The 22,108-nt window shown below is 42.4% G+C and overlaps 2 protein-coding genes across 3 annotated transcripts in view; both read left to right on the top strand.

The window, feature by feature from the left end:
* The window catches only part of LOC139573742 (OTU domain-containing protein 7B-like), a 30,686-nt gene extending 17,375 nt beyond the window's left edge, over positions 1-13,311 (top strand). The window contains exons 2-12 of one of the 2 annotated variants that reach the window (XM_071397544.1): positions 59-281; positions 712-894; positions 1,126-1,353; positions 1,545-1,646; positions 2,066-2,193; positions 2,294-2,400; positions 2,617-2,744; positions 2,870-3,019; positions 3,871-3,985; positions 7,139-7,217; positions 8,129-13,311. In XM_071397544.1, the coding sequence (XP_071253645.1) occupies positions 197-281; positions 712-894; positions 1,126-1,353; positions 1,545-1,646; positions 2,066-2,193; positions 2,294-2,400; positions 2,617-2,744; positions 2,870-3,019; positions 3,871-3,985; positions 7,139-7,217; positions 8,129-9,607 (2,784 nt within the window). In that variant the 5' untranslated portion in view covers positions 59-196 and the 3' untranslated portion in view covers positions 9,608-13,311. Of the gene's footprint in view, positions 1-58; positions 282-711; positions 895-1,125; positions 1,354-1,544; positions 1,647-2,065; positions 2,194-2,293; positions 2,401-2,616; positions 2,745-2,869; positions 3,020-3,870; positions 3,986-7,138; positions 7,218-8,125 lie in introns of both variants that reach the window. The other variant, XM_071397543.1, reaches the window with a different exon arrangement.
* Positions 13,312-15,105: 1,794 nt separating this feature from the next.
* LOC139573741 (myotubularin-related protein 11-like) overlaps positions 15,106-22,108 on the top strand; it is a 32,982-nt gene continuing 25,979 nt past the window's right edge. Inside the window, exon 1 of the mRNA XM_071397542.1 lies at positions 15,106-15,582. Within this exon, the coding sequence (XP_071253643.1) occupies positions 15,526-15,582 (57 nt within the window). The 5' untranslated portion in view covers positions 15,106-15,525. The remainder of the gene's footprint in view (positions 15,583-22,108) is intronic.

Below are 22,108 nucleotides of genomic sequence, written 5' to 3'. Positions count from 1 at the left end.
TTGATGCCAAATCAGGTTTACATTTTCATCCGTTTTGCTTATTTTTGATTCTATTCAGGTTTGGCTGGACGTGTAAGGCAAGTTGAAGAGCCCCTCTCCCCCTTCCCCTTGGTCCAGTGGTCTTGTTGGGGAGGGCGGGTCCCCAGTTTTTTTTTCTGCCCTGATGCCCCCCGCCACCCTGTAAATTCATGATCACATGACCTTGGATATGGACGCAGTCCTGTCCGACTTTGTCCGTTCCACTGGAGCCGAACCAGGACTAGCCAGAGACCTGCTAGAGGGTGAGTTGCAAGGCATTCTGGGGTAAAATAGATGGTTTTATTGCCAACGGCTAGTGAGAGGTATAAATTGAGCAGTGCACCTCCCAGTTAGAGCTGTTGGTTAGGTAAGCTATCATGTAAAAGGAGGAAGTTAAATCCAGAAGAGACTCAACTCTTGTTGCCTAGCAGCAGCACAAGTTGCAGATAAGAATATGGGTTAAAAATGTAATGCACTGCAGTAGCTATACAGCAGTGAGAGACAAGACGTGCTCAAAATTCAAATATTTACTCAAGCAACGGAATGTGTCAGTGGCCTTTACATAAGATAACAGTCGCTATGGTTCTGTTGACATATGGTAAATATTTAAACTAATGACTGTTGAGTGGATCTGACTTTCATAGAATGCTTTGGCTTTTTCGGTCAGGTTTGACTTGTCCTTTTCATTTGCAGGGAAGAATTGGGATCTCACCGCCGCCCTCAGTGACTTTGAACAGCTGCGACAGGTGCATGCTGGGAACCTGTCATACTCTTTTGCTGAGGAGAGGACGTACCCAGCCCCGGAGAAGGAGATGGCCAGGGTGGGACGGCCCCTTCTGCACCGTCAAGAGGAGGTGCTGCAAGGTGAGACCAATGGTAAGTGTAAAATAATATTTTGGGCATAATGTCACTTACTCACAACCACTTATCTGTTGTTGTCCTCTTGTTCTCCTCATTGTGATAAACTAGAACCCTCTCCTTTTTTTGTTTCGTTAATTCACTTTTTCTTTTTCGTTGTATACTTTCCCCGTGTCCAATTTCTCTTTCCCACCCCTTCCCATAATTAACCTAAACTCCTCTCTTTTTTTGTGATACCTCCCTCCGCAGCCACAGAGAAGCGTCTATCGAGAGGCATCTCCCATGCCAGCTCTACCATCGTGTCCCTGGCACGGTCACACGTCTCCAGTACTGGCAACTGTAGTAGTGAGCCCCTTCTGGACACTCCGTTGTGCACATTCCAGCTGCCCGACCTTACTGTGTACCGGGACGACTTCCGCGGCTTCATCGAGAGGGACCTCATTGAGCAATCTATGATGGTGGCCCTAGAGCACGCCGGTGAGTTTAACTGCACGGGTCCCACTGCTGCCACCAATTACAAATAAATGACTTTATTCACTTCTGAGGCAATCTTGTTAATTGTGTCGTGTAGATGACCGTCTACACCGTAGTTTCTCAGTACTACACGTGCTTTCTGAATTGTTTTTAGTGTGAGTGAAACCGCGAGTGACTGTTCTGTTTACGTTAAGGCCGACTCAATTGGTGGACACGGGTGGGACCTAACTGTCAGAGTCTATTGCCATTGGCAACGAGTGGGGACGGAAACTGCCTGTTGCATGCAGCGTCATTGGGTGAGTGTCATAGCCTTTCAAACAAGATCCAAATCTAACGTGTTAGGTCATACTCTGCTATGTCAATCAATGATGAGAGCCTCATTGTTAGCTGAAAGTAAGTCCTTGAATAATTGTGGTACACATTATAGCTAAGCGGCAGTGTCCTGCTGGAGAGGCTTAGCCCAGAGCAATTAATTAGGACCCAATTGAGGTGTAAACATTGTATGCAAAATGCCTTGTAATCCATCCTTAGAAATGGGCCGTTATTTGTGATATTCCTGAAGCTAAGGCCCATAATGGCAGCTTAGGCTAATTAAGAACAGAACTCCCACATCAAGCAACTTGCCTTTTGCCTTGAGTAAGGTTTGGATGTAAACACTGCTTTTCCTTTCTTTGGGATGGTGTTGTGTATATTATGTGCCTGTACGGCCTTGCAGGTATGTGGGGCTTTCATGACCGCGACCTGATGCTGCGGAAGTCTCTATATGCGCTGATGGACCACGGCCAGGAGAGGGAGTCGCTGAGACGCAGGTGGAGGTGGCAGCAGACCATGCAGAATAAAGAGGTGGGGAATTCACTAGGATGGATCCATGTGAAACTTAGTCCAAGGGATTGTTTACAGTCCCAACTTCCATTTCAGTGTATTGAAGTGTGTGTGTCCACAGTCTGGTCTGGTGTACACAGAGGAGGAGTGGCAGAAGGAGTGGAATGAGCTGCTAAAACTGGCCTCCAGTGAACCTAGGATACACTACAGCACCAATGGCAGCAATGGGTAAGACCTGTCTCGGACACCTCACACGCATTATTTATGTTAAGTATGTATACTATTATATTAAGAGTGAGGCATACCACATGCAGTTACAGCCCTTCATGAGCTTCTGTTTTGGAACAAAGACTTAAGATAGTAAGAGGAAAATGTTAGATAGTGGCTACCTATGTCACTTCCTGTGTGTTTCCTGATCTGACCCCGTTTGTTTCCTATGTGCAGGACGGAGTCATCAGAGGAGCCTGTGTACGAGAGTCTGGAGGAGTTCCACGTGTTCGTCCTGGCCCATGTCCTGAGGAGGCCCATAGTAGTGGTGGCAGACACCATGCTCAGGGACTCTGGAGGAGAGGGTAGGAAGACACATTTTGATATTACCAATTGGCTGCCTTACATCCATAAGCTGTGCTTTATGAACTTTAGTGTTGTAATGGATTGTGATCTTTTATGCTAAATTATATTCTCCTTCCCTTACCAGCTTTTGCCCCCATCCCATTCGGAGGGATCTATCTGCCCCTGGAGGTGCCAGCTGCCAAGTGCCATCGCTCGCCCTTAGTACTGGCGTACGACCAGGCCCACTTCTCTGCCCTCGTCTCCATGGAGCAGAAGGGCGGCTCCAAAGAGCAAGGTAATGTTACGCATCCATCATCAGCCTACTACAACACGCCAACATGTCTCATAGTGAAGTGGGCCACTTGAATAGACTACACCTCACCAAAGTGGAAATTAGAGGAACTGCACATCAATCATAGTCCCAAAATTGACTAACGTGTAAAAAAAATATTATTTTTGAAAGTCAATGTTTTTCTAAAATGAAAAAGTCTGAGATTAGGGCTACCTGTGACATCTCTGATTCCTTTGTAATATTTGAAGGTTCGGTTTTGAATTCAAGTAATTCCCTTGACTGACACAGTGTTTGTTCGTAAAATAACACTGACTTGACGTTCCGACTGAAGAGTAGCATTCTGATCTCACATCAGTCAAACACTGACGCTAAAGTTGGCTAGCTTGCTAGCTACTTCCAGACACAAATGAGAGAACACCTTCCTCTGACCATTTTACTCACCCTAGAAGAGCTGGTTAGACTGTTCTCTTATCTAGAAGGGTTAGTGACTAACTGTCATACTGGCAACAATAAAAACATTTTTAGCCAGTTTTTACAGAAACATGTCAACTGGGTGTATGTCATTTGTAAATTCATTCATTATTCTTCATTCTGGGACTCTCAAACCAGAGTACTAATTGGAGTAGATTGCCAGTGTTTATGAACTCACCCCATGACCAACATCAAAGTACGCCTCCAAGACACGAATCTTGTCTTTTCAGTTCCATTTTGTTAATGAGGCATAGGAAAACCGAGGTGAAATTGGGCATTACAGCCCTCTTTAATTACTACTTTGCATCAGTTGAATGACAATTGCTGAATGAAAGAATGCCTTTAAATTTACTTTGATCATTTTTGCTCCCTCTCCCCCACAGTTGTGATCCCTCTCACTGACTCGGAACACAAAATGCTGCCTGTACACTTTGCAGTGGACCCTGGGAAGGACTGGGAATGGGGCAAGGATGACACAGACAATGTCATGTTGGCAAGGTATGACCCGAATCATTACACTTCAAATTGGGTCTGTATTACCCCCTCCAAAAACACACACAGTCACTATGTCCTCATATGACCTAGTATCCGTGGGTAGGGATTGACCCCTGCACCAGATTAGAGAAATGCTTGTCAGTGAGAGTGAGATTAGGACTAAATGCCTTCTATGATTGGAACAAGAGGAATACAGAAATAGCCTGAAATAAAAATAGCTGGATATTTATTCCATTGGATTAAGATTTGCTGTTTCAACTGGAATGGTGTACAAGAATAACTTAAATGGAATTAATACAGTGTCTTCAGAAAGTATTCACTCTCCTTGATTTTTCCCCCCCCCACATTTTGTAGTTACAGCCTGAATTTAAAATGGATTAAGTTGAGGTTTTGTCTCTGGCCTACACACAATACCCCATAATGTCAAAGTGGAATTATTTTTTTAGACATTTTTACTAATTAATAAAAAATGAAAAGCTGAAATGTCTTGAGCCAGTAAGTATTCAATCCCTTTGTTATGGCAAGCCTAAATAAATCCAGGAGTAAAAATGTGCAAAAGTCACATAAGTTGCAATAATAGTGTTTAACATGATTTTTGAATGACTACCTCATCTCAGTACCCCACACATACAATTATCTGAAAGGTCTCAAAGTCGAGCAGTAAATTTCAAACACAGACTCAACCACAAAGATCAGGGAGGTTTTCCAATGCCTCGCAAAGAAAAGCACCAAATGGTAGAAACATTTAAAATAAAATAAAAAATAAGCAGACATTGAATACCCCTTTGAGCATGGTGACGTTATTAATTACACTTCGGATGGTGTATCAATACACCCAGTGACTAAGATACACGCGGCCTTCCTAACTCCGTTGCCGGAGAAGAAGGAAACCACTCAGGGATTTGAATGGTGACTTTAAAACAGTTAAAGTTTAATGGCTGTGATAGAACTTCGGACAATAGTGATAGAATTCCACAATAGTGCTGAGCGATTGGTGTTTTTGAGGTCGTTTTGGTTTGATTAGTAAAAAATAATCACGTTTTTCAGTTTAGATTATTTGGGTTGAATGCTGTAACACAGAATAAAACAATGAGAAAAAGTCTCATGATGGTAGTGACTGTCCATTACTGCTTATAATTTATTAACCATAATTTATTCACATTACTTTAGAATATTTCAGTTGTGTATATTACATTTGTTTTATGGCTTTATTTCATTCCAAGTCTTCATCTCTGTAGAGCTGCTGCCTAAACTGTCAGACAAAAATCCTATTTTTTTAATATATATTTGTAGTTCTTCAAAGTAAATAAGGCATGCTTTTATGACTGCTGTTTACTGTATTTTCAGGTATAGATGACTAGCAAAGCAACTGCTGCTTTCTATGTCCCCTCACGATCAAGCATTCTTGTCTCTTCTGTAGCAGGCGTAAAAGAAACACAGACCGACAAGTAGATGTGCAATGGTTTATGGTCATTGTAATCAATTTAGAGGCGAAAGAAACTCACACCTATTTAGGCGAGGTACTGGCTAGCGGAATAGAACACTTGAAAAATGAAAGGAGAGCCCCACACTCTAGGAATGCAATAATTGAATAACCTAAAATCCAACATTTCGACAGACAAGCTGTCTTCATCAGGGTATAATGACAAAACACTGCGGGGTGACTCGTTTATATAGTGTCAAAGGACACACAGGTGTGTTAATTACCACATTTTAAGCACCAAAATGTTTGTCAGCTGGAAACTACAGCTCACTACTACATTGCTCAGTTCAGGCTGGATCGGATTTATCTCTAGAGAAACTGCAATGTGCGCGTTGAGCTCACAGGGGGATAAAAAATGGATTTCAAATAATTGAACCAACATTGGTCAATTAGTTATTTAAAAAAATAAATAATAATAATTACATTTCATAACATTTCTCAGCACTACTCCCCTATACTAAATGGCGGAGTGAAAAGAAGGATGCCTGTACAGAATACATATATAGAATAAAATATTCCAAAACATGCATCCTGTTTGCAGTAAGGCACTAAAGTAAAACTGCGACGAAATTAACTTTGTCCTGAAATCGAAGTGCTATGTTTGGGGCGAATCCAACACAACACATCACTGAGTACCACTTCATATTTTCAAGCATGGTGGTGGCTGCATCCTGTTATGGGTGTGCTTGTCATCGGCAAGGACTATTGAGTTTTTTGGATATAAATAAATGGAATCGAGCTAAGCACAGGCAAAATCCTAGAGTGAAACCTGCTTCAGTTTGCTTTCCAACAGACATTGGGAGACAAATTCACCTTTTAGCAGGACAATAACCTAAAACACAAGGCCAAATATACACTGGAGTTACTTACCAAGATGACATTGAATGTTCCTGAGTGGCCTGGTTACAGTTTTGACTTAAATAGGCTTGAATATATATGGCAAGACTTGAAAAGGGCTGTCTATCAATGATCAACAACCAATTTGACAGAGTTAGAAGAATACAATAATCTAGTATTGTACAATCCAGGTGTGCAAGGCTCTTAGAGACCTACCCAGAAAGACTCATGGATGTAATCGCTGCCAAGGGTAATTCTAACATGTATTGACCCGGGTGTGAATACTTATTTCTGTATTTCATTTTCAATAAATTAGAAAACATTTAAAAAAATGTGTGGTATACCGTTATGAGGTATTGTGTGTAAATGGGTGAGATTTAATCCATTTTGAATTCAGGCTGAAACGCAACAAAATGTGGAATAAGTCAAAGGGTATGAATACTTTCTGAAGTTTGTCTGAAAATGGATTATAGAAACATTTGTATGGGGGCGTTAGTATTTCAGCTCTGCACAATTATGCATTCATGTTGGCTACATTTCTGACACGGTATATTAATTATGCATTAAGAAAGGTTACATAGTTTCAGCTGAGCCGCTTGGGGCTCAAGACTTGAACAGATGCCACGCCATTAGCATAGTTTGAATAACCTGCATGTTATCAGACATCACTTATGTAGCCTAGTTCTTATTTTCCTTTCTCTAAATGATGCATGTAATATTCTGGGAAGCAGACCTTTTCTCTAAATGTTTCACCCAACATGGTGTTACTGTTAGGGTCATGACGAGGCGATTTCACCCTCCGTTTGAACTTTGACCTGTCTGTCTTCCTCCCTCAGTGTGACCCTGTCCCTGGAGGCAAAACTCCAGCTGCTACACAGCTACATGACTGTCACCTGGCTGCCCCTGCCCTGTGAGGTATATTTTGTGTTTTCATTCACTAAGGGAGAATCCTAACTCTTAACACATTTCCCTCAGTCATGCATTGATGTCAATCGGAGACTAAGTGATCATTTGAGTTAAGTGCTGGTTTGGATTCAGCCCTGGTTGCAGATCATTTTGTAACAAGAGCATACCTGAACCCCCCCCCCCCCCCCCTCCAAATAGTATCTGAATGTGAAGCTTAGATCATATGCTACCTACCTGGTTACGTTTTTAGCATGTTGTAATGGATGATTAAATTAAACAGATTTGAGAGCTATTAAATGTAGATAAGCTATTTACAGTGTTACATAACTGTGTGGGTTTCTGTTATTATGTGGGTTGTAATTTTCCGTTTTGATCTAGTCGGTAGTCATTTCCCCTCTGCTTCACAAATCCCATGTGAAAACAAACCACACATAAATTGACGTCACACTAAATGGTTTGAGTGGCCTTTTCGTGCATTCCAATCTAATGCCTTAGAGTCAGAAAGGATCTCAACCTCATGGCAATTTCACCGTTAACCTCTAGTGAGAAGTAGCAATAGAAGGATCGCTGTTTTCTAGGCCTTTCCAATAAAAACGAGGATGTTGGCGTTACCTTTAGCTCTTCGGTTGTCACGGTTATGGGGCTTGGCAGAGAGGACCGTTTTTAAAACTGTCCATTGTGTGAACTAGAGTGACGTCTTCATTGTAGGTCACACCCTCTCCAATTATAGCGTACATTTTCCAATAGAATTTATAGAAATGGCAAAGAAGCTTTCTGAACTGAGTCATCTGTACCTCTCACTCCTGCTCTTAATCTCTCTGTTGCTCTCTGCGTCACTCACACCTGCTCCCTGTTTCTTTAAAAAAAATTACATTTCTCTTCCCTATAATTCATCATCGGTGTATCCGTTCTTTCAGCAGGCACCTTTGGCCCAGCCCGAGTCCCCCACCGCCTCTGCAGGAGAGGACGCCCGCACCCCTCCCGACTCAGGAGAATCCGACAAGGAGTCGGTCAGCAGCAGCTCCAACGGCAACGGGGATGCAATGACGACAGCAGGGGCGGCCAGTGCAGGTGGAGGTGTTTCAACCAAGAACAGCTCCTCCTCCAGCTCGTCCAGTAACAGCTCGGCAACGTTGACGGGTACGGGGGCAAAGGAGAAGACCAAGAAGGAGAAAGACAAAGACAAGAAGAGGGCTGACTCTGTGGCAAACAAGCTGGGCAGCTTCGGCAAGAGCCTGGGCAGCAAGCTGAAAAAGAACGTGGGCGGGCTGATGACGGGGAAGAATGCAGGAGGCGGGGCCAAGCAGGAGGGCACAGAGAAGAAGAAAAGTTCGCTGAGGGGGCGGAAGGGCAGCAAGGACAGCTCGCCTTCGGCCCACGCCTCCGAGGACTCTGGGAAGGGCTCGCCGTCGTCGGGTAGCGAGCGTCAGAATGGCACGGGCGGCGGAAGCAGAGAGTGTGACCCATATAAGTACAGTGCCGACGTGAAGGCGAGCCTGGGCATCCTGCGGGCGGCCATGCAGGGAGAGAGAAAGTTCATCTTTGCTGGCCTGCTCACCACCAGCAACCGCCAGCCCTTCCAGGAGGAGATGATCCAGCGCTACCTGTCTGACGCTGAGGAGCGCTTCCGGGTAGAGCAGGAGCAGCAGCGGAGAGAGGCAGAGCGGAAAGGAAGCACCAACGGCATCCAGCAGCCAAAGAAGGAGGCAACGATGGGCACAGAGGTGGGCTACCGCACTTATGAAGCGAAAGAAGAGCCGGCTGAGAACTCACCGCCCACATTCAACCACCTCAAGTCGTCTTCGTTCAGCCCCTCGCTCTACTCTGGCGTGGTGCCCATCCCCCGGCCAACCTTCATGGATCAGCCGCCCTCCCCGGCCCCCGTCCCGCTTACTCAGCACCCACACATGCACGGCTACATGGAGACGCGGCGCCAGCTTGCAGGCGGCTCCCCAGCCTCGTCTTATCCCGGTCTGCCTTCCTACGCCACCCTCCCCCGCCACTGCCCCATGGCGCAGGGCCCCCCTCACACCCAGTACCACCCCCCACAGGCACCGGTACCCCTCAGCCCCTTTCGCCTCATCCCCTCTTCTTTCGCACCCTCGTACCTCCCCGAGCACGACCCTCCAGACTACCCCACCTCAGAGCCTGTAGGCGGGGGCTACACTAACGGATTCCGGGACGTGCGCTCCGGCCTGGATGTTCCTCGCAGCGGGCCTCTCCCGGTCAGGCACTACTCCCTGGGCAGCGCCGGAGGCCTGTCCAGCCTCCAGTCCAGCCGCTGCCGGACGCCCAGCTGCAACTACTACGGACACCCCGAGACGGGCAACTACTGCTCCTGCTGCTACCGAGAGGAGCTGAAGAGGAGGGAAACGGAGCCGGCCATCCACAGGTTCTGAACGAACGGACGGGCTGACCAGAACTGGCTGTGTGGCCACCAACCACAAGGAAACTGATGGATGAGGTTTCCTGCTATAGGACGATACAGAGCCTGGCCCTCTCATCGCATCACTTCCTTCTCTAAAGGCAACACTGTGTGTGGAGAGCGTCCTGGACAGGATCGGTACAGTGACTGGAGAGAAGGTGGCTGGCGGCTGCTGCGGCGGGCGTTAGACAATAGGACTGTGCACTTCTCTTACATTTGCTGTGGCTCTTATGCAGGCTGTGTGTGTGTGTGTGTGTGAGAGAGAGTGAGAACTTCAGGCTCTCCTCCGCTTTGTCCCCTTGTCACCTCGCAACTGTCTCCTCCTGGTGGAGAGAATGTATACGGCAGGCGATACACGCACTCTTACATCCACATTACACACACAAACTAACACTGCACAAGCACAACCTGAAACTTCTTGATTATCACTCCTCTATATGTGGAGACAACCTATATTTGGCCCTGTAAATTGGTGGTATTTTAACATATGAATCAGCCCTTCGATGTCTTGTTAGTCTATTCAACCAGAGGGTTAGAGATGTATGCAGATGGACTAGCCTAGGGCATTACTGTTACCGGGTGCTCATGTATGACTTGGGAATGATTGGAGCTCTTTCCTGATGAGTAGTTGGGTTTCTTTTGCTTTGGTCCTTGCTCTTGTAATGCAAATTGAAACCACAGTATTATGTTACAGTAGTTGCTGTTCTGTGGGCTGCAATGGCGCTGCTAACGTTCCAGAATGCAACAGACCCCCTCTATACAAGTTAATCTCAAATATAAACAGGCAAACAGATAGCCCTATCCACCCTTAAGATGCTTTTTATGGCAAAGTAACCATCCAATCTAAATTCACCATTGTGTCCAAACCATATTGTGTCCAGATGTCAGTCAAGTACATTTTAACATTTCTACAATTTTTAGATATCTCCCAGTATCAATTATAGAACAAACATAGCAGAGTACTGTGGTAGATATTCCGAATGACTAATATACAGTATTTAATAAGGTTGCTAGAATCTTACTGTTCCTGACTTGTTTTTGTCATTTTATATCCACCATGAAAATGAGGCATTTCAATAATGTGCTGGTACATTTCGGGTCATCCAACACTACTAAACCGGCATTCAAAACACAAACTCCCCTCGCAATTTCAGCTCGACCTCAAGGTAATCAGTATATGCTAAACTGATAAACGTTCACATTTTGCTTGAAAAAGACACTATCCATTGTAACATTGTCCACTTACATTGTAACTGTCAATTAGTCTCTGCTTCTCTTGTGGCTGAGAAAGGTAACAGGTATTTCCTGGAATCTCGTCCATAGGGCTGTGTTACTTTGGTCTAAATATTCATGTAACTTTTCGTGAATTCCTGCTTATGGCAAACCTCAAATTCCTGACATGGACACTCCATTGATACGATTCAAAACAAGTTGGATTGTTTAACCCAACTCCCCTTCAAGTCCTATTGAGGGCATTGTGTTGATTCCAAACAAGTGACTGACCCCTGTCGCTTAACCTCTTTCTGCACAAATTCAAGCACTTTCCTAATGTCCGTAGACATTTTGTTACCGTTTTGAAGGTATCTGACTGTTATGTTGTCCTTAGGTCATGTCAGAACTGTAGACACTGCCACCTCTACTTGCGGGAGGGCAGATGCATGGGCTAGAACCCCTTCTCTAAGGATTCAGTTACCATGGGTACAGCTTTTTGGTGCCAGTGTTGTGGTTTAACTCTATTTCCTAGTTGCCTTTTTCAGTCTCTTGTCCTTGTGGCATTACAGTCTTGTTTGTATGTTTTACAAAATGTGCATCAGGTGTACACTACTCGTTTTTGCTGCAGATTCTCTTCTGGTATGTTTGTACCCTACTCAGTGTAAAGCCCCTGTTTTAATTATTTTCATTTTGCATCCAGACATGGAGTCATTGTTCTAAGTTCAGAACAAAGCGATTTAGAGATCAAATGTAAAAACATATATAAATAATAATTCTGGAGATTGGAACATATCACATTTTTTAGATACCGTCTTGGTCTCATGTTACTCTCAATGATTTGCAGATTAGGAATTGATTGTTTTTCTCATCACCAATGTATTAACACTTTCTCATCCAAGCCGTGTTATTACCAATGAGCCATGTAGACTCATGAGGAAGACCAATCTTCCTGACTTGATAAAGAGCCGTTCAGTCTTTTCACTTGAAGCACAATGGTGTGAGAATATCTGTATGCAATTCACTGCCTTGCCCAATGGATGGCGCTCTTGTATTTGTGTTCAATGTTCCTGGAAGTTTCCATGCCCTACTTAACCAAAAATACAAAAGAGAACAATTTTCAAGGGTACTAAGATTTGAGTTTATTTCCAAAAATACAATTTGCCAAGGGTATGAGGGACTTTAAGTAATGTTTGTCTTTTGAGATGTAGTTCAAACATGCGGCTCAAAATAGTCACCCTTCAAGGGATGCTCCATGACTTCGAGGTGGCATGTGCATCTTGAATTGGAACCAACCATTCCCCACAATACCATTATGCTATATCCAAAACAATATTTCTCTCTCTGTGTGTGTGTGTGTGTGTGTGTGTGCTTACGCTGTATGAAACCTTTTTGCAACAAAAAAATTGCAGCTCATAAGGCACAAACAAGAGGTCATCTTTAATGGAAAGATGATGGATAACTTAGAAATGTGTGTGTGTGTGTGTGCTTTCTCCTCTCAATGTAATAATATTAGCTTACATCAACTCAATTTTTTTTTAAAGAATTGGATGGCTTACAGACAACATCTTGAACATTTGACTTATAGACTGCAAACATTTTTGTATAAAAAAACAAATGACAGCGAGGTTGTATATGTTGGAAGTTATTTTTGTAAACCCAAAGTTTTACAATGTTTTTAAAGATAATCTATATTGACGGATGCTAAAATGAGTGGAATATAAGCTTGTAATAGCCTGGGTTTATGGAGGAGTCAGTATTCACCAGAATGGACAGTTTGGCTGTCAAGGTTGATCACAAAAGAGCCTCCTAAACTCAAAGGTTTCTCATTAGCAAACTAGTTTCCTCATTGCTGACCTGACGATATGATTTGAGAATATTTATAGTAAGATTTTTTTTTTCCTCCAGAAGTTTTCTTTTGGAATGTTTAGTTGAGGAACTTTTAGTATGTTATGTGTCAAGCAGACTGGCTTTTATTTGTTTGTTTTTATTTTGAATTTTACGTGTGCATTATTTTTCACCACCAATCCATGCAATGCTAACACATTACGGTAATGATTCAATACTTGATTGTTGGTGTTTTCAACCTATGCTCTTGCTGCAATCCCTCTAGGAATAAGATGGCTTTGAATTTGTTTTACAAAGTAACTGACCCATTATTTTTATATTGTACATTTTCTCTCATTTCTATGGGACAAAATTGTCATCAGCAACATGAACATGGGATACTGTAGTTGCATGGGACTGGAACTGTTGCATGTAAATGACTATCCATTTAACCAAATTTGTGAATTATTTTGAGCTGATTTGGGCTGTCCTGGGTTTTTGACCTGTTTTTTTCCTTATTTTTCTCTCTCCTTTCACGTTTGGAGAGGAGAGGCTGTGACAGTGCAATCTGGATGGAAAGAACATCTTATTTTAATTTTTTTTGCACTGTTTGAATAAATTCTCATTTGTATTTCAACAACATGGTGGCAATCCAAATGTTTTACTCCGTTTCTGACTGTTTTTGGGGGGTTACAAATGTATGGTAGGTATTACAGAGATGTATTGAAAAGGGATTGTCTGTTTTTCAATGTACTCATTGGATGTACAATGTTGGATGAAAGGTGAGAATTGGTATTATCTTGATCTAAGGATGATGTAATTGTGACACTATTGATTTCAAATCTCTCGTGGCCAGACTATTTAAGAGCGTCTGCTAAATGACTTAAATGTAAATGTAAATGTACTTAAACATAAATGGTACTGGAGTCCAGTACATTTATCGACCAAATGACACCAGATTTTAGTTCTGGGTTAACTGCGATTTACATTGTTAGAATCAATGTGTACATCGATTCATCTACATCTGATGCCAGCCAGTAGATATAAATGTTCAAAACTATTGTATTATATTGTCCAATTATCAATTGTGTTGAAACACTCAAGTCTCTCTCTCGCTTGGTTGATTAAACAGCAACTTCTGTTTTTACGTTTTAGAAACAACTTGTTACAGCATTACACATTAGAAGTAACTTTCACCCAGATGATGCAGCTGACAGTGTCTGAAAGCTGTTCTATGTATTAGAGAAATTGGAGACCCTTATGTAATATTGAATAGGGTCCCATGTGGTAGAATGAGGTTTGGATTTATAGCTCGTTCACAAGGACACGGTCTCCCCACCTGTCTGTTAGGAGGGACAGACTGTACTTTTATCCATTTTAGAATTTCTATTTGCTCATCCAAAGGAATTTCTTCAGTACAATCCCGCTGGAATATTCTTCCAATAGCATTTGTCTGCATTACTGCAGTACTACCTTTCTACATTTGTCAGTTCAGATGACAGTGCAGCCGTACCTCAGACGCTCATCATTTACCAAAGGATCAACTGCAGGTACTGTATCACTCATATCCATCACTGGCCTGTGTTAAGACTAACGCCTACAAATGGGTGCCTTTTTTAGGTCTTGTAATCTTGTGTAGGTAGTTTACTACGGGTAATTTATTTAGATTTTGAAATAGTATTTTTTATATTGCTTCTGTGCTCTTTAAGCCTAGTCATCATGGGAATTTCTTGTTTACATCGTTGATTCCATTCTCGTTTGAAATTCTCAAGGTAGGCGAGAAATTGAATACTTAGTGACAATGCCCTTTTACAGAATACTACAAATGCAGCATCCAATTCATTCTACATTAGTAACATGGGTATAATGATTTACAACTATTTTATAAGCATGTATGATCCTGTAAAATGTTATAGGGCTGTTGATGTTAAGTATCTATATTGAAGTTAACGACGGGACTACACTATCACATTTTTATTTCTGTACCTCAGGCTGTTTCGATACTTCTAATTTCAGTGAATCAGTTTGTCAATTACAAATGACTAATGTAGCATTGGAGGCAAAACATTTGTATTTAGAAATATGTGTATCTGTGTATAGGCCTGCATTCAACAATTTATTAAATGGCCCATTTGAACCGTCTCCATTTCCATAAAACTAGGCCTACTTCAAAAGCTCTACATACTGTCTGTCTCACCTTTCCTAAATTCAAAATGTCATAGCACAGCGTTCTTCATAGTCCTGAAGAACTGAACTGCTTTAGTCCCGGTGCTGTGACACTTCATTCAACTAACCAAGACCTTGATTACCTGAATAAGGTGGCTTAATTTGCAGGATCATTATTGAAGTACAAACTACTGGTGAAAAATTGGGATCCTATTAGATGCTTTTTACACTGCTGGCCCTTTAAGAGGCTGTACTGCACTTGCTTTTTTCACTGGTGTGTCATTTTAACTATGGCGAGGGAATCAACAAATGGAAAGGAATCGATACAAGCAGCGGTAAACATTTCTTCCACATTCCAGTGACTAACAACTATAGGCAAATATTCCTGACAGGCTGATTTATGTGGGGCGTGCTCTACACAGTAGCCTACATGCATGGATTCTTTCGGCAATGATAACCGTGACAGAAACGAAATTAGTTTTCTAATTCACAGAGACCACCTCTGTTCTCGAAACCGGTGATGCAGGGTATCGCTGACATTCGAAGAAAGTGGACCGTTTCTTATGTTTTGCTGATACAGACATGGAGCGATTAAAGGCCCTTTTTCTTCTCGCTATCGAAAAACACGTAAATTAACTAAGGTCTACTTTCTATATTTCGCTCCGAGAGAGTTGAGTATTGGACGTCAAAATGTTAACGGGATCCAAAACCACGTTCAAAGTGAGACAGATGGTTCCAGATATAAAGGTAGGCTTTCGACTCAATGTTTTAATATTCTGTTTGATTTTTTTCGTGTTCTGGAAGGTAGCTTGCCGTGGGTCAACTTTAGCTACCAATGAGAATAATAAACAAATACTTTGTTCCATCGTTGGTGGACTATATAAACGGATGTAGATTCCACCTAGATATCTTGCTGTGTTCAGAATGGTTAGTTACAATGTGTCCAACTAATTTGACAACGTCTCGAATTCTATGAAACATTGTAAGACGTATGTATTACTTGTGGAAACAGTTTAATGGTTTGATAACCTACATTCCACAGACAGAAGACTGAAGGCATTTTATTCTTACTGTCTGGGACTAAGGGGGTTGATTTCCTTTTATACAGCATCCAAAAGAAGCTGTCCATCGTAGCATTCTTTGTTTTATGCACTAGGTTTCTGTATGGTAAAGAGACAGGCAGCACATGTGCACTGATTAATTTTGTCTGTTTGGATTCTATTTATTATTATCCATACCAAATGATGGCATGTGCTATGAATGCCCATATGGTTAATACGGATTTAGAGAGAAAAAATATTTTGAGCTGATGGACTAAACAAACTTAAACCCTACAGACAGTGTACAGTTGCATACTGTACAGTATTATAAGAGAAGAATGAAATGTGGGAATATGAATTGAATACGACAAGTGGGATTAGCCTACATATTCAAGACCTTGGATCATTATGCGTAGTGATGCCTGTTTTCTTAAATAACTCCGAACTCCTCTTCAGCAGCACCTCTTGATTCTTAACTTGGGTGGACAGGAAGCAATCATCCAGGAAGCTGCTACCATCACACGTTATCACCAAAGGCCTATATTTATTTATTTTGAACCTCAGAGACCTGTGGTTTCTTCACATTCAGGTTTATTTCTGAGATCCTTCATGTGTTGTGGCCTTGAGTTTTGTTGTTGCACAGAACACATTGTGGTGTAGCTCTGGATGGGTCTGTCTGTGCACAGGTTTACACTGTTGATGCCTTCACGTCTGTTATACCACCACAAAGGGATCAACCTTTTACTTACAGTATGTCACCCCCGTCTTTGGGGAAAGTATTTTGTAAAGGCAGAAGCCATGCAGATTTACAGAGATACAAGAGATTTGGACATCATTGCATGGAAGACTGTGTCTGTGTGAACACATTCGGGGCGAGGGACATGTCTATAAGCCCAATACAATTCAAACCAATCTAAATCGAAGAACCTTGGTGAAAATTGGTAGACTGATTTATTATAGTGATGATCATAGCCTAGATATTTATTTTGAATTTTATGGTGGTGTGCTCGTGCGCTCGTGCGCTCTGTGCTGCTTAGCTCCGCCTCCATGGTTATTCTGAGAAGCCGCAGGGGGAAACGATAATAGATGCCACAAGTCCACCCTCAGGCATTGCTGCTCACATGTGGAGTGGGGGTGATTAGCGCAACATCTGACTGTTGCCATGGCAACGACAGCCTGAGGAGCAGGAGTTCTTGGATATAAGTGCCTAACAGAAATAGCAGTTTCTTTTAGCCACCTTGAAAATAAACGTTTGCAATGTGGCTGCAGATAAACATATGGTGATGTCCTGAATATTATACACCTACACACGCTGGTTTCACTACCACTAAAGTGTTGAGGTTTAGAAATGCACTGAATGGAAATGAGGAATGAGTTGTCTATGGATCTGAAACCTTTGTCGTGCACATTTTGTATTTAAGAAGTAGGCTACAGTTGGTCCCAGTACTGAACCAAATTCATTTGTGGAATAAGTGTTGTAACTCTTGTGTATGTAGGCTATGTACAGTAATACCAAATTAGTTACCATTGAGAAATGGCATAAGGTTAAGCAAAGTCCTGCCATCCATTTCACATCACATGCAGACTGGTTGGGTTATACGGAGGCTTGCATGTTTCTGTTCATAATTACAGTCCAGGCTTGTTGTTTTCTCTCACTGTCTATCCCCTCCCTTGAGTTGTTCAAATGCTGGCTCCTCAGCTAGCTAGAATCTGGAAGCAGTCAGTCAACCACACAACACAATGCAAGTGCCACAGTAGTGAAAATGTCAGAGGAGGGCTCAGCTCTATTCAGAGTGGCTGGAGATCCATGAGGGCTCATAAAAGAGAGCCAAAATGGTATTCACACACCTGGTCCCATAGGGCCAAGGCCTCCGATCCTGAAACAAGCTATGGAACTGGCGGTGCTTCCCATGCGGAAACTGAACAAAACGATGCCGTCTCTCATTAGTAAACAAGATGTATGCTTGTTTTCAAGGATTTATTGATCGTACATTGGGTGATTATTAACCAATACTGCTATCCCGAGGGAAGCGTGAAATAAGGATGGTAGCCTGTTCCTGTCCATTTCAAGTGTCTAGAATGTTTTGGACAACACCCAATGTGGGAGTTGAATGTTTATGAGTTGCTGGAGTCACAAATGTTTGTTAAACAAGAAGCACATTTAAAACACGAGTTATTGAAACCTGTCCTGTTATTACAGTCTACAAATAGACATACTTAAGCTATGAACTGACACATGCACAAACAGTGACAAATAGAAGCTTGAAATACATACCGCCACACACACCCTCTGACACACACGTGCCCCACACACACAGCCTCTGATTGAACTTTGAACCCTCCTTACACAGGGAGTGCATCATTGAGTATACAAACAGTTTCCTTCAGACTAGATACACAGTTTAATTTAGAGGGATATAGATTACACAGATTACACAGATTACACAGATTATCAGATTACACAGATCCACAAAGAATTTGAAAACAAATCCAATTTTGATAAACTCCCATATCTACTGGGAGAAATTCCACAGTGTGCCATCACAGCAGCAAGATTTGTGACCTGTTGCCACAAGAAAAGGGCAACCAGTGAAGAACAAACACCATTGTAAATACAACCCATATTTATGCTTATTTATTTTAACTTGTGTGCTTTATCCATTTGTACATTGTTACAACACTGTATATTTATAATATAACATTTGTAATGTCTTTATTGTTTTGAAACTTCTGTATGTGTAATGTTTACTGTTAATTTGTATTGTTTATTTCACTTTTGTATAATATCTACCTCACTTGCTTTGGCAATGTTAACACATGTTTCCCATGCCAATAAAGCCCCTTGAATTGAATTGAATATAGAAGAGGATTAGAATGCAAAATGTCTCACCATGAGCAGCAACTCATTTGGACTGTCATTAAGGGCAGTTAATGAGTGTTTGTTGCAGACCACGTCTATACTGAGGTCGTTATAATGATATAAGGCCAAGACGCCATAGGCATTACTATAAATAGTCCCTCTACCTTCATTTATATGGAGAGTAGTGGGCACGTTAGATTCCATAGGGAGAGTTATAGTACTGCTTCTGCAGGCAGTAGAGTAAGCTAGTGGTTCAAAGCTGCATTTTAAGCAGGGCAAGTGGATAATGGCATATGAATTTACGATTCATCAAAACATTCATATTTTCTCCTATATGTTTAAATCACTTTCCTTGTCTTTTGTACATTCCGAGGTGGAATTCTCAGTAGTCTATTCCAGTGTGGGATCTCTTTCATTGTTTTGTCGTTGGGGTTTTGTTCTCTCGGTGTAATAAAGTGTGTGAGGTGACTATTTCTGTTGTAGGTAATGTATTACACTGTCGTAGACGCTCCTTGAAAGCAAAAGAAATGAGGCAGCATTAAAGCAAAGCCACGGCTCACGGCTAGACAGAAACGGTTTTGGGTTTCAGGACGACTTTTGTCTGGTTATGTTTCAGGAGTTGCTCCAAATGGGGCAAGAGATAAAACACTTTAAAGCGAGTCCATGTTTAGAGAAAAGACCCAACATCCTTGTTTACATTTTTAGAGGCCCTACGACAAAGCCACAAACCTGCTTATTGATGTGAGGAAATGGACAATACCACATACACCTACAGGCTAACCTCCCTCCACAGCAGCACCACATGTTAAAACAGTGTGTTTTAATGATCTAACTAGTAAAAATGTAACTACCTGAGCTACACACAGGCCCCTTGTTGGCGGGGGACGTTGTTCAACCCTACAGTGTGAGGTTTCTGTGGTGTTGGACTGCCACTTTCCTTCCACCAGTAAGTTTGGTCTAGTTCAGGGCAGAGGAGGTATGTTCTCCTCTGTAGAAGAAGTCTGGCCACAGTGGCAAGGGGAAGCCATGAGCAATGGAAACTGCAATGGGCCTTGGCTGCACTCCCTGAGGAGAAAGGGAAGGAGTGCAGGAGGGAGGGAATGAGTGATCGAGTAGTACACACACGCAGAAGCCAGATACTTAAGGGAGAGTCAAGGAGTGAAACATCAGCAGAAACAGAGCCTGGACATGTGGTTATTCATTTTGGGAGGTGAATTGGATTTAGGACTCTAATTTGTGATTTTTCCTCTCCCTCACCGATTTAGGGTTCCAGTCATTTTCGTCTAGACAGCTTCACCTCGCCCTTCTCTCCTATCTAATCTACCTGCTGACTTGTTCTACCTTTGTCTAGTGCAGTTACTCTTCATGTTATGACACATTTTGTTGTAGTTTATTTGATGGGTTTTCACTCTATTCTTCCTCAGCCTCCAATGTAGTTTTAGCTGGTGGAGCAGTTTGGAGAATTTCTGCTGTTGGAATCCAAATATGTTTACTGAACTACAGAATATAACACATTCCCAAGGCACAGAAACCGAGTTTGTTAATATTGGTAACTCCCAAAAGGGTTGATGATAGGAACTGAGTTTCAGATAATAAAACAAGATCTAAATATCAAAATAAGTTCAGAAAAAGAGCGAGGAATGCAGCTGTGGGTGAAAACCAGAATTTACAATGGTCTGCTGGCGAGCAGAAACCAAGAACGTTGTAAAGTTTTAGTGTTCTCCCTTGTAATTTAAAAACTGGCTTGTTTATCCACCATGCCCTTCTGCTAACTCAGGTCTTGGGTGGAGGATTGAGTCAATAAAATTGGTGGAACAATAACATTTACATTTTTACATTTAAGTCATTTAGCAGACGCTCTTATCCAGAGCGACTTACAAATTGGTGCATTCACCTTATGATATCCAGTGGAACAACCACTTTACAATAGTGCATCTAACTCTTTTAAGGGGGGGGGGGGGGGGGGGGTTAGAAGGATTACTTTATCCTATCCTAGGTATTCCTTAAAGAGGTGGGGTTTCAGGTGTCTCCGGAAGGTGGTGATTGACTCCGCTGACCTGGCGTCGTGAGGGAGTTTGTTCCACCATTGGGGTGCCAGAGCAGCGAACAGTTTTGACTGGGCTGAGCGGGAACTGTACTTCCTCAGAGGTAGGGAGGCGAGCAGGCCAGAGGTGGATGAACGCAGTGCCCTTGTTTGGGTGTAGGGCCTGATCAGAGCCTGAAGGTACGGAGGTGCCGTTCCCCTCACAGCTCCGTAGGCAAGCACCATGGTCTTGTAGCGGACCCTGTCCAGGATGTCTTGATATGACCCAGGACTTCATCTTCCGTTTTGAGAAAGTCAGGACTGTTAGCCTATTTTTGAGATTTTTGTTAGAGCCCATTTCTGAGGTTTTTGTTAGGGGGGTTGGCAGTTTGGGGTTGGGGTTTCTCTCTAACTGCAGCCAATACATTTGGAAAATTGATTAACCACATGACTTCACTTGAGAATTGGCACTTGTTTTCTGAGGCAAGAATTTAAAAGCTGTGTGATTTGATGATGGGAAAGAAGCTGAAAACCAATACTACTATTACTCAGATGTGCAAGTTCTGTTATAGTTATTGTTGACAAGTTCCTCAAGCTCCATATTCTCTAGCATTTTCAGCCACTCAAGTATTCTGCTAACATTAGCATGATGCTAGCATCATGCAAATGTTAGCAGAGTGCTCTTGAGCTTAGGCCACTGTTGATATCGTCAGTTGGGCATATGCGTTTCACAGACAAGGCAAACAGCTATGCTATGAATGAGTGGAACTTACAACCTGTTTAAGGAGCAACGGTTATCTTTGTTTGACAGTGGCTAAAACCTCACGAGAACGTTAATCTAAAGGAAACCAGAAGAGTGTCATACGTTCTCATTAGCATGTTAGCACACAGTTCACTTCACCTCTACATTGTGTGTGTCACAAGAGTTATAGTAACCTAAGAGTATTTGTCACACATTATAGTAAGTTGTTTTTAGTTCACAAGCCAAGAAATATGTGACTAAACTGGAGCAAAAATGTAACATGTTTGTGAATAGTGGCCTTGTAGGCAGTGAAGAATTGCTGAGTGAGTAGTCAGTACCATAAAGATTCATTGTATACTTTATAGCAATTTCCATGTCTCTATACTGGACCGCCAGAGTGGTCATTACCAGAACAAACAGTTCCTTTTTCAATGCCTAGGCCTATGTCTTGTGCATTGTGTGATTTCTCCACTATGTAAATGGTCTTCTGTGGTGGGTGGGAGCTCAGGCTAAATGGGCCCATATGTGCTAGCAGCTAGCCAGTAGTCCGGTAATAGCAACCTGTGGTTCTATGGGATTGGATTATGCCGCTAGCAGAACAGCCTGGA

Source organism: Salvelinus alpinus, chromosome 4, assembly GCF_045679555.1.
Source record: "Salvelinus alpinus chromosome 4, SLU_Salpinus.1, whole genome shotgun sequence".
In the NCBI taxonomy this organism is placed as follows: Eukaryota; Metazoa; Chordata; class Actinopteri; order Salmoniformes; family Salmonidae; genus Salvelinus; species Salvelinus alpinus.
Note: the sequence above shows the minus strand (reverse complement) of the source record. Positions and strands in the feature narration are given on the sequence as shown.